This window comes from Pelmatolapia mariae, linkage group LG20 (assembly GCF_036321145.2).
Source record: "Pelmatolapia mariae isolate MD_Pm_ZW linkage group LG20, Pm_UMD_F_2, whole genome shotgun sequence".
In the NCBI taxonomy this organism is placed as follows: Eukaryota; Metazoa; Chordata; class Actinopteri; order Cichliformes; family Cichlidae; genus Pelmatolapia; species Pelmatolapia mariae.
In genome coordinates this window covers 5175986-5188067 of record NC_086244.1, presented here as the reverse complement: position 1 = coordinate 5188067, position 12082 = coordinate 5175986, and the positions used below count along the sequence as shown (strand labels likewise).

At 40.5% G+C, this 12082-nt stretch overlaps 1 protein-coding gene across 4 annotated transcripts; it reads right to left on the bottom strand.

The window, feature by feature from the left end:
- Positions 1 to 94: 94 nt before the first annotated feature.
- On the bottom strand, positions 95 to 11137 carry zgc:113363 (uncharacterized protein LOC791449 homolog). 4 transcript variants are annotated; one of them, XM_063464358.1, is made up of 5 exons: positions 11029 to 11137; positions 7193 to 7320; positions 5592 to 5726; positions 5282 to 5503; positions 95 to 1945 (listed from the first exon to the last, which is right to left on the bottom strand). In XM_063464358.1, the coding sequence occupies exons 2-5, from the start codon at positions 7317 to 7319 to the stop codon at positions 1665 to 1667; spliced, it is 765 nt and encodes a 254-aa protein (XP_063320428.1). In that variant the 5' UTR covers position 7320; positions 11029 to 11137; the 3' UTR covers positions 95 to 1664. The 4 variants fall into 4 exon arrangements, with proteins under 4 accessions (XP_063320428.1, XP_063320430.1, XP_063320429.1 ...); XM_063464359.1 differs by lacking the exon at positions 95 to 1945 and adding an exon at positions 1960 to 3509; XM_063464361.1 differs by lacking the exon at positions 95 to 1945 and adding an exon at positions 1960 to 3470.
- Positions 11138 to 12082: the final 945 nt, after the last annotated feature.

Genomic DNA, 12082 nt, shown 5'->3' with positions numbered 1-12082 from the left:
CACACACTTCCTGTCCCCACAGGAGCTACTTCCTGCTCCACCCGGCCCTGCTCCCCCCCGCTGAGCTGTCAATCAGAGACACGATGGGACGGGCTTTAGAAACTCTCAGTTTTATTTGTGCAGTGTGCAACAGCTCAGCAGGAAAACAAAGTTCAGAGAATGTAAAACTACTGTAATACTGATAAAGATTAGAAATCATTTACCTGAACAAGCCCGGGAGCTGTGACAATGTAACACAGGACAAATAATGATCAAGGTGTGCGACCTGGCTGTCATTCAACAGTCCAAAATGCTCGGATGTTGAGTTTACTGTCACGAGAAGCTGTCAGATATTCCCATTTAACATCCTGGTATCAGACAAATGGCCTAAGCTCTTATTCAGACTCGTTGAGGATTACTTTTCCGTCAGTTTATCTGTGATTGTCTGTGGAGTCGTAGGATGCCTGAGGTGATCCTGTGTTTTCAGAGGCACTTGTGTCTTTTCATTGTGCTGCATAACGTGGTCTAAAGATTTATTCCCCCTGCACCTCACAGTTACGTCTTCAACATAAAATATTTTCAGAGTGCTACAAACAAATCCAACCTTTAAGATTTTGGTATCAACATAGAGCTTTGGATAATAAGTTTTTGATACCAAACAATGTACGAATATATTAATTTATAAGTTGGTTATTCTCATATTCTCTTTGTTTAGGCCATTTTTGGCACTTCATCCTGGCATCCTCCACCCTTTGAGCACTCCCACGTGCTGCCACATCAATATCAAGGGTACTTTTCTATTATTTTTATTCATTTTCATAACTACTGACACTTAAACCTAAACTTTTTTCATACATTCCTTATGCTACTGTGTTTATATTAGCAATCTGATCATAGGGTAACTACATATTACTTAGTAGGGATTGCTTACACATGTGAAAACAACCACACTGATACTTTTACTGCTGTTGGAAGAATCTGACCTTCTTTTTGAGTAGGTGTAGACCTGGAAATGGCTAATTATGACAGACTTAGTAAACATATGATTGCCAGAGCATGACATATCATCTTTAAATATCTAGATAGCTATCTTACTGGTAACTTCTAATTCCATTCAAGCTTCTAAATCATTTCTTTAATGGGTGCCTGGATCCTGTGCTTGACTGTAACGCCTGGAAGACCAGGCTGTTGGAGCCAGGTTTAGTTTTTAAATCAAAATGCCTTGATTTAAAAACTAAATAAGACATCTTTGTTTGTAAGAACTCAAAAGGAGCATTTGGACATGTGGATGTGTATTAATGTCAGCAAGCAGACAAGCAGATTTGAGATCCCCGAGGAAGTTATTTCAACCTTGTGTGGTGGAAACGACAAACCGTTGCTGCCTCTATGTATTAAAGTTCCTCAGATTTTTATATAAATACTTATTCCATCATCTGAACCCTGCATTCTTTCAGATTGCAGGTTTTTGTGCGCATCAAAAGTGACCAAAAACTGTTGTTTTCATTCTGATCAAAACTCAAAATAATCTTTTTTTCCTGTAGACTTGGAGAATCAAACCAGACAAAACCAGCTGAGGCCATATTAAGTGCAGTCTGTAATCGGCCTCCTGGTCAGCAAAGTGTGCTGGAGTCCACATCATTAGCACACCTTGACATAATTTTGTAGTCCTTCTCTGATTGGCTGCTCTACGTTGGGAAGCAGATGGAGCAGCACTCTAAACAGATCTCCAAGCAGTCGGATGAGCCGCAGCAATTTTCAATTATCCCACAATCCAACACTGCCTGACACGCCTCCTCGGTGCATGCTGCCTCCCCTGCGGCCTCCACGCAGCAGCAGCAGCAACCGCCAGCAGCAGCGTCGCAGCACCCGGCCCCGCCCATTCCACACACCAGACAGTCCCCCACAGCCGAACACATGGACAGCAGCTCGCAGAAGAGACAGGCGAGGAGACAGTGAGCGCAACAGTCTGTAAAGACAACTGATTGGTTAGGAAGTCAGGTGATCAGTCACTGAGGTGATCAGTTAGCAGTTACCACATTTTATTTTATTTTTAAACTGCAACGTTTTCTTTAAAATGACCTCTAATACTCCTTTCATGCTCGGCATTCTCATTCTTGAATTCTAGTAGAGTAGCTGTGCCAGATGGCCGCCTCTCCCTGATCCTGGTTCTGCCCAAGGTTTCCTCCTCTTAGAAGGGAGCTTTTCCTTCCCACGATTTCCAAGTGCTTGCTCATAGGGGCTGGGCTGATTGTCGGGGTTTTCTCTGTAGTATTGCAGGGTCTTTACAATATAAAGCATCTTAAGGTAACCGTTGTTGTTATTTGGCACTATAAATAAACCTGAATTGAATTGAACTGAATTGAATCAAAAGTCAACACAATCCCTATCTTGTCACAGTTCCTACTATATTGGCTAGTTTTGTAGTTGCCCTTGATATTTGTAGTTTCTGCTGCCTTCTGTCTTCATGTTTCTGTGTTAGATTTATGTGTTTTGTTCACTTCCTGTTTCACTTTAAAGCTTAGTTTCCTCATGTGTCCTATTGTGGTTTTATATCCTGCTTTTCTTCCTTTCAAGATTGTTTGCGGCACCTTAATTATTTCCACCTGTGTCGAATTACCTATTCAACCCTCTCTGCATTTAGTAGTTTTTCCCCTTTTCTTTGTTAAATCGTCTCTTTATTTAACCATTGTTCCCATGTGCCTTTAATGTAGTTTGACCTGGTTAAATTGGCTTTTTAAATGGCTTTTCTCGTTACCTCCTTTATACCAAGCATGACACATTTATCCTTTATATCCTTGAATAACTGTCACATTGAATGAACATTGTAATTGTATACATATGACAGAAAATAAGTGTAATGGAATTATTTTAATTCTTTAACATCTTTAACAACATTCATTTTCAATGAATTTCAAGTGGCTTAATGTTACATTAACACAACTTTTTCTCCATGTAACTTTTTTTTCACATTGTATTGTTTCAATGTTATTGCATAAAAACTCTGGAAAAACTAAAAAATGAAACAAGATGACTTTTAGTTTTGCAGATTTAAGAGATGATGACTTTTTTGTTCTTTCATGCAACATTGCGACTCTATTCTTGAAATATTGTAGCTTCATTTTTCAGCACGTTATTGTCTTTTTGTGTGTTTATTTATTGAGTTTCATCTGAGGGTTTTTATCTTAGCAGACAGTTTTTAGTTGAGAGTAAAGACCAGCGGTGAGCTTTCTTCCTGTTAGAATCAGAAGTAGGACTCTGAATTTTAGCCGTTATGAACAGGAAGCAGCAAAAAAGTTCTTGTCACGTGGCCTCATACGAGCAGAGTCAGGACGTTCTGGCATTTAAGCTTTAAGGGAAAACAAGCAGCTTCTAACAGATCTGATGACCACTGGGCGCTGCTATCACCCTGTCATCCTGCTGGGAGTCGGTTGGTAGAAAGCAGAGCGGCTGATGCTGGGAGGAGTGGGAGGGTTCATCGGCCCGTGCGTGCTCTGCAGAGATAAGCAAACCTCCATGCTGAAGGTGCACGGCTGATAAACACAGAGATGGGAGTGTTTTCATTTTTCTGATATGTGATCTGTTTTTGTTCCATCACATTTAGAGCGCAAAGGTCGGATCACAGCAGCAGTTTAGAACCGTTATCATCCTACAAAGACTCTTCAGCAGCACTTCCTGTTAATCTGGCAGCAGTTTAATGTGCCACTCATTAAAACTATCATAAAAATTATGTTCCAAAAATTGCATTCTTCATTACGCATCAAGGCAAATGCATTTTCATTCCAACCAAACACCTTTATGAAGTTATCATGAAATAAAACAAGATCTCGATTTGGAAGATTAAGAATGAGTAAACATGTTAGCCATGAAGCTGCTCTTTGGTTCTGTTGGCTTAAAGTTTAAACATCTGCACCGCCAGCTGTGCACTGTCATCACAGGGCAGTGGAACAACAAGTAATATGTGTTACTCTTTGAGCTGTTTTTGGTCCTTTAGGCAAAGAACTTCAGACAGTAAAAAACTGTCCAAGGCAGCCAATACCTGTGATGCTTATGCTCTTCTTCTGTCTTTTTGGGGGAACTGGATGGGGACTCCAGGTGTCAAGGGCCGGTGTCCTGCAGGTTTTAGACGTGTCCTCGATCCAACACAACTGATTTAAATGGCTAAAATTACCTCTTCAACATGTCTTGTGTTTTTCAGAGAACTGTTAATGAACTATGCATCTGATTCAGGTGTGTTGATCCAGGGTGATATCTAAAACCTGCAGGACACCGGTCCTTGAGGCCTGGAGTTCCCCACCCCTGCTTTAATGCCATCACCTACGTTCACTCCTTCTAATCAGTCCTACTTTCAAAAGCTCGACTAAAAAAAAGAGAGCTATATTTCACCTGCCAGTTTCATCCAGATACAATTAATTCTGGTTATAAAAACTAGGACAATGACCACCAAACCCAAGGTTTCAAAGTGGTCCACAAACCAGTGGCTGAGCATCTGTATACTACCGTACTTCAGAGAAACTGAACACTCCTTGGAGACCTTCCCAACATTAACATGCTTTTAATTTAAAGAGGATTTTTTCCTTTATTTTCTGTGATACACATAATGTTACATCTGTTCATGGGCAGTGTACGAATAAGATAATAGAAGATAAAAAAATAATAATAGTGCACTCCAAATCTTAAATATAACAAAGGCTCTAAATGGATGATAGAAAGCACCTGAGTGAGCTGTGGGTGTTTAGACTAATCGGAGTAATTAAAGTCTTTGTTGTTGATTGTCGTTAAAACAGTTTTTTATTTGTATTGTAATTGTTGTTTTTCTCTAATTGTCCCAATCTTATTGTAAAGCTGAAATGGATTTGTTTATACTCATCAGTAAGTGCCTTTATTTTGTTTTCGTCATGTACAAGCAACCTCTGTGAGCTAAAAGTTCAAGATGTAGACTCTGTTTGATGTGATAGAGAGAGGATATCTCTAATATGGTCATCTCAGGCACTCAGGTCTGTGCTCTGAGCACAGAAGCCCCGCCCACCTGTAGTCTAAACCCTCTGTTTGTGAGGGGCAGCCAATCAAAAGAAAACTGGCTTAAAGGAGGATCACTAAAACAGCTTGTTTTAGGAAGTGGATGAACTAAAGGACCCTTTTCACGAAGAGGACTTAAGGCTCTGACTGTCTGAAGACCATTAAGGCTGCAGGCTGGCTGTAATGAGCTCTGCAGCCTGTAGGTGGTGCCTTCTTTTAAAGCCTTTTTAAAAATTATTATTGGATGCATATCACAACGATAAAACTGTCAAGCTGATTGTCTCACCATCTCCAGCGACCTCCTTAATGTGGGCGGCGTCTGTCTTGGAGGAGGCTTGGCTTTTAGTGGAGGATAAACGCTTCTGCTTGGTGCTCTGATGGTGGTGATGATGATGATGTCTGTTAGAGGTGGACGACCGAGAGGCAGGTGGAGGAGGAGGAGATTTCATAGAGGAAGATGGAGGAGTGCAGACGGGGGGAGGGGATGTTGACGATGAGCTGTCCACACCTGAGAAACAGAGACATGACATCATGGGTGACATCACAGAAGACGTCAAACTGAGCCACATCACACTGGGTCAGATACAATTACTCACCTTTCTGTTTCCACGGTGACGACGAGGGCTGAGCGGGCAGGAGTCGAGAGACGTCATTGGTGGAGGAGCCGTCTGTCGAACAGTCATCACTGCTGTCAGCGTCTGACCTATGAGAGGCAGGGGGAGGAGCTTCATCTGCAGGAAGAAACAAGCGGTTCCAGGTGAGCTGGGTGTAGGTGAGAGGGTGGACTGTTTTACCTCAACCTGTCATTCACAGGAAGTCTTTCCATTAGTTCAGCCTGGTGTTTCTTCTTGTTGATCCTGCTGCAAACCTCTTCAGTCAGCTGTGTCTCTAACAAGAATCTGCTCTTGTTTGTAAACCACTCAGACCGAAGCACCAGAAAACCTTCATATGGCTGCTCCTTTTGGAATTTCTTGTTTGGAGAATTTTGGGGAAACTGACCTTTTTGGTTTGTTTATGTGTCAGAACTTATTGAGTGGGAGGAAACCCAGCCTCTAAGCCTCAGCTCAGGGCGAAAAGTACAGCAGCGGCGTCCTGAAACAGGAAGTCCTCTCAGACAGGATGCGTATCCAGACGGAAGCTCTTAAACTGACCTCGTGTCAGAGTTTAAGAGGCTCTGTGATGCCATTAGAAACATGGAGGTAGTCTGAAAACTCTCTGCTGTTCACTCCACTGAGGTTACAGACACCCACTTAAGCCCCGCCCACACACAGTCACACACATTTAGCAGCTGACAGCTGGATGCTTGCACAAACTGTATATGAAAGATGAAAGTATCTGCTGTGATGTCATTTGGTGGTATTTGGACCCCTTTTTGGAGGCGTCACTGTTAGTGTTAGCTACTGTTAGCTACTGCCATGTTAGCTTTAAGTTATCAGCCAATGCTACTAGGCTTGGTTAGAAAGCTGCATTTACAGCCTGCACAGGTGCAAATCACAGACACACATATCTGCATATTAGTGACTAATAACAAGGTACAGCATTAACAGCAGGAGCATGGTGCAGCTGTGACGCTATCAGCCAGCTAACAGCTACAGCTGCCCGCTGGCACAACTTCCAGTCAAAGTGACCTAAACTTAAGAACGCTTTAAAACTTCACACGGTGGTGCTTTAAGAAAACCAAACCCCATACAGCTGTTTTAAAACTAGGCGTAGAGACCAAAATGCTTTTTGTTGAGGCTGTAAAATGTTTATTTCTGCAGTAAAGTTGCTTTTGGAGCCATCCTGACACGACCTTTGTCATTTTGGCTTTCCACACTGGCTTCAGTGTACCCTCTTATAGCTGCGATTAGATATTTCAGATTCGAGGTAACTCTCTTGAATACTTCCCACCCCATGATCCAGCTGGTAAACAGTGTCCTTCAGGTTGAATTTGAGATCAGTTTTCTTTTGTTTTCTTCACACTGCTTGTTGCCAATTTTTCCTGCCATTGTCTGAGACATGCCACAGTCTCTCTTCACCACATCGCTCAGATCTCTTCCTGTTTGTGGATCTGTTTATGGTTTCTGTCTTGCTGCAGAGTTGTTTTTTTTCTTTTTCTTTTTTCTAAAGTTATCTGGGACTTGCTAATGTTTACGCATCCCGTCTCTGCCCCTGAGTTCATCCTGTCTCACCTCATCAGACCTTCTCATTGTCTCACCTGTGCTGTGATGCGGGAGCGTCCCGTTGGCTGTCGGTTGGATCACGATGCATTCTGACTGGTTTTCCGACTTGTTTTCTCCGCCTTCAGTGACGTTAGATGCAGTAGAATGTGATGTCACATCCATCCTGTCAGAGAAATTAAAGCATAGAGAATAATTTTGACTAATTTGATCAGTGAAAATTTTATTAACAACACCGAACAGAAATTTAGACGCAGATAACTGAATGTGGAAATTTTAAATACAGATTTTAACTGGATTTTTGTCCACGTGTTGACTCAGTGGAGTCTTTTATATTCTTTAAAATGCAGCTGCCAATTCATTTCATTTAAAATAAATAAAATCTGAGAAAAGTTCGCATCACATCTGCTTAGATGATTTTTTGTACAATAACATATTTATTGAGGTCATGGAAATGTGCACATCCATACTAGGGAAGTATTCAGAGTTACAGGGAGTGAAAGTACCTGTAAGGAAAGGGAAACTTTAAAAGCTCATTAATTTGTGTTATTTTTCCTGGTTGACTTTCCTTTTTAAGCACATGAGGGACGACCCTGGCATAAAAGAGTCGGTAAGAAGGAGACGTCTCATTTGCTACGGCTTGTTTTTGGTGAGAAAAGCCTTTAAAATTTACCCAGAATGCACTTTTAGAGATTTTCCCCAGTGAATTATCAGCAAAAAAACAATCAAACATCCAGGGCAGAATTTCTTGTTAGTATACTTGTTTTGTCTAATTATTTTTAATTTAGTTAAGTTTCAGTTAGTTCAAACATTTTTCAGGTCTAATATTGAAAATATTAGTTGTTAGTTTAGTTTCATTTAAACTATAATAACTGTTTTCTGTTCCTCCATGTCACAGACATTAAACTGGTTCAGTTTTTCTGGTGAAACTATGATTTGTTCCATGATGTTGTTGCTCAAAAACAGAATTTGAGAGCTAAAAAAACTCTGTGTACTTTCATGACCTATATTGCAAATTTTTAAAAAATATTGTGACGAACTTAACAGGAAAAACAAAATGTGACACAGAGATTTCAAACTCCTGTGTTTTCTACTCTACTCAACCTCCAAGATTGCAGGTGTGTTAGCAGTAACCCACATGAAGAAGTAGGAAAAGTGACCAGAGGTCATTAATTGCCACACCCTCGCTAGACACATTCAACCCAACCAGAAGCAAGAAAACACCGCAGTTCACATCATAAATGAACAACAACACAACATAACCACAATATGGGCATTGACCCTGTAAGTTAACACTTTAACATCAACATGAAACATCCCATGAGTCTTTGCAGTGGCCTCTCTCCTCGGGCTGCAACTTTATGAAGGTAAAAGTTTGAATGCCTTCAACAAACACGAAAAAACAAACAAATACACAATTTATTTTTTAAAAAATCAGCTGATTTCCCCGGGTGTACTTTAATTTGATCCCGTACCTGGTTTTAAACCAGCGTCACCATCCCAGCAGTTTGAACTTTGCCACAGCAGCTTTACTGGGAGAGCTGACCTTTCCTGTCATCACAAGCTTCTTGAATGTCTTCCTGCTTTCCAAACACTGTTTTCACCATAAAAGTCTAAATGCTGCCGAGCTTTTAGTCTTTTTATAGAAAAAAAGTGAGTTGGATGTGAAGGGATTAAGATTCCTGCTGTAAGAGGGGATGTCTTAAAGAGTAAATCAGCTGCTCTGTGTTCTGTTGAAGCCTCGTCTTCATTGTTATAGATCACGGCGAGAGTAACCGAGGCTTAGTTTTATTGGGGTGTTGACCACAGGGTGTTTAGCAACGTAAAAATGTCGTTTGTTGTTTTGGTTTGTCAACTTAAATAGTTTTATGTGTGTACCGTATATGAGTGTAGGCTTGTATGTAGTTAAACATGTGTATTGTGAGATTATATGTCGAACTCTGATCATTAATTTACAAATTATAGAATCTGAAATAAGGAGGTAGAAACAAACAGGTGTAAACTTCATCCTGCTCCTTTATGAGCACAAACATTGTTTGGATATAGAGATATTCATGACAACTGGATGTCTTTACTTTGTTTTTCTTGTTATTTTAGTTATATTTACATGTTCAAAATAAACTCTATTCTATTCTATTTATTTATGAGCTTTTATCTTATTTTTTATTGCACAGAAAAAAACAAATCTTTGAGAAACAATGGCAGAATTTTCTCTTCAAGGCAAATCCTACACCTGTAATTTTGTTTTTACTTTTTGTGTTACAAAAGGAGAAAAAAGAGGTGAGGATAAGACAGAGGAGGAGGAGAAGAGTGAGAGATGGGAAAAGGACACTAGCATTAAACAAAATTTTAACTTAAAAAAAAGCATCTTAAATAAGCTTGAGCGGCATCATTTATCAGCAGATATTTTTAGCCTCTTTGTGGGTTTTCTCTGATTTTCCCATGAGGTCCAGCGCTCTCTGTAATGATTTCGAGCTAGTGTGTGTGTGTGTGTGTGTGTGTCTGTGTGTCTGTGTGTCTGTGTGTGAAACATCCATGTGCAGTGGTCTGTAACGCAATGATCCAGGCATCCACCGGGTGCTTAAAAGCCTTCAGTCCAGCCATGATGTGAATATGAATGTGGCTCTCCAAGGATGATGGGAAAGTCCCGCTCTGCTAATAATCAAAAGACTGCATGATCAGCGACGAGGCTGGAGACAGCATCAGACTCTCACCTCACAATTATTGTGGTTAAATGAATATCAGTGAAACTCCTTATGACTGTAAGGAGGTGGAAACTCTGCAACCAGATACCAAGAGAACAATCACACAAATATTTACAGTATCATAATATCTGTAATATAAACATCCACCCATATACTTTCTTCACCTCTTGGAGCCTGTCCCAGCTGTCACAGAGCGAGCGGGTATACACCCTGGACGGGTCGGCAGTTTAACACCAAGAGACAGACAATCCTTCCCCTCACATTAAAACCTGCGGCCAGTTTAGATTTACCAGTTAATAGAACACGTGTGTCTGAGGCCCCAGCTGCTGGTTTTTAACCCAGGACCTTAATGCTGTGAGGCCAACCACTGCACCACCCATCCAAACACAACAACATGATATCACGCTGGCTGCTCACAGTTTCACATCAGAGCTCGATGAATGAAACACTGAAGTTGAAAATCTCTGATGGCATACATCGTTTAAACAACACGGCGTAACAGCGGTGAGTGTAATCCAAAATCATCAACCCTTTGAGAGCTGGACTCAAGACCTCCCACAACTTGTTACAGATGTCTTTACAGAAATGTGGCCAATCGTGGGGTAAAGATAAGGATAGGTTATGTGAAATCTGTTTTTAAAAAATACCATTATAAGCTTTGAGTTTACTTTTCCACTTCTAATCAGAACACTGTGATGTTCTGCAGTGAACCATGGCTAACACACCAAGACCCAGAGTGACGATAAAAGCAGCTCAGCTCGTGGAAATGAGTCGAAAAACTGCGATAAACAACATTTCAGAAATTTTTCAAAGCATCTGTCATAGATAAAGGGAACTTATACGCCATGAGAAACACTTTTAAAGAGCCTTTACAATTATATACCTGTATAATATAGTGGAGACATCGATGACCACAGTCGTTTTAGTTGCTCAAGTATCACCTGAAGGTTAATAATCATGGATTACGTCAGTATGAGTTCATCCTAGCTCCCAGCTTCAGGTACAGTTATGTTTCTAACAGGTGAGTCTGCAGGAGGCGTCACCTGAACGCTGCAAACATTCATACACATAAAGAGCCCAAAACCGGCTTCTGTTTTGCCTTACTTACTTACTGTTTTAAGTTACTTAATCGCAGAGAGAAAACGGACAAATAAAGAGAAGTTTCTCACCTGCAGCTTCTTTCTTTCTTTCTTTTTTTCTTTCGTCAGTTATGTCGTCCCGCGTCTGAATAAACACTTTGCTGTCTTTCTGTGTGCAGCGTTCACATGTGTGTGAAGACCACCGCCTCCTCCGCTTCCTTTAAAAGCACACACACACACAAACACACACACACACATGCAGCAGGGCCGGCTTCTCCTCTTCAGGGTCACCGGGGCAGCAGTCAGCTGCTGGGCCCCTGTTTAACTGTGTATTATTTTCCAGAAGCTCTGTAGAAATGAAGAGCTCCCACGATCAGCAGATGACCTGGTGAAAATGTTCTGAATAATATAAAATTATATATGTTTGATTGTAATTTCTGGTGTAATTAAATTACTTTTTTTTTTTATTCCAGTGATAATTATTAATCAGATATTAAAGTGTTCATAATAATTTAAAACATGTTTATAATTAGAAATAAATGATTTCTTTTTCTGGGAACTTTTTATTGACATTATAAAATATAAAAATGCTTAAAAATAAAGAATATAAAACATCCAGAAGCTCTGCTGAACACCCATGAATGACTGAAGTGATGCTGTAGCAGCACTGCTGTGTTTACCAAAAGCAATATGAAGCGGATGTTTTGATAATAAAAATAAAAACAAGCAGAAACTTTTAGAAAAAAGTAAAGCTTATTAACTGGAATCCATTAGAAATCGCTTCATGAGGTCGGCATTTGTGAAATCTGCAGCTGCTGCAGGACTCAGGAGTAATTCCAGATGTTTCAGCAGATGTTGAGCTGCCGCGGAGGCTTGAATGTGCTTCACTGCTGCCACCTGCTGGACGCAAGGAGAACTGCACTTCATGATGAAACAGTCCAATGGCGTGAAAGGAAAGCTGCGAACATCAGAGCCGAGTCTCGAGTTTATGATGATTGTTTCTATTAAACAACATCAGAAGATTTCAGACCAAAACTCACAAGTGAGCCGTAAAATTAATAATTAATACCTGTCGGAGTAGCAGCTGGGACAGGTGTTAATCATTTAAAAACAACAAACACATGTGCATGCTCATTCACATGAT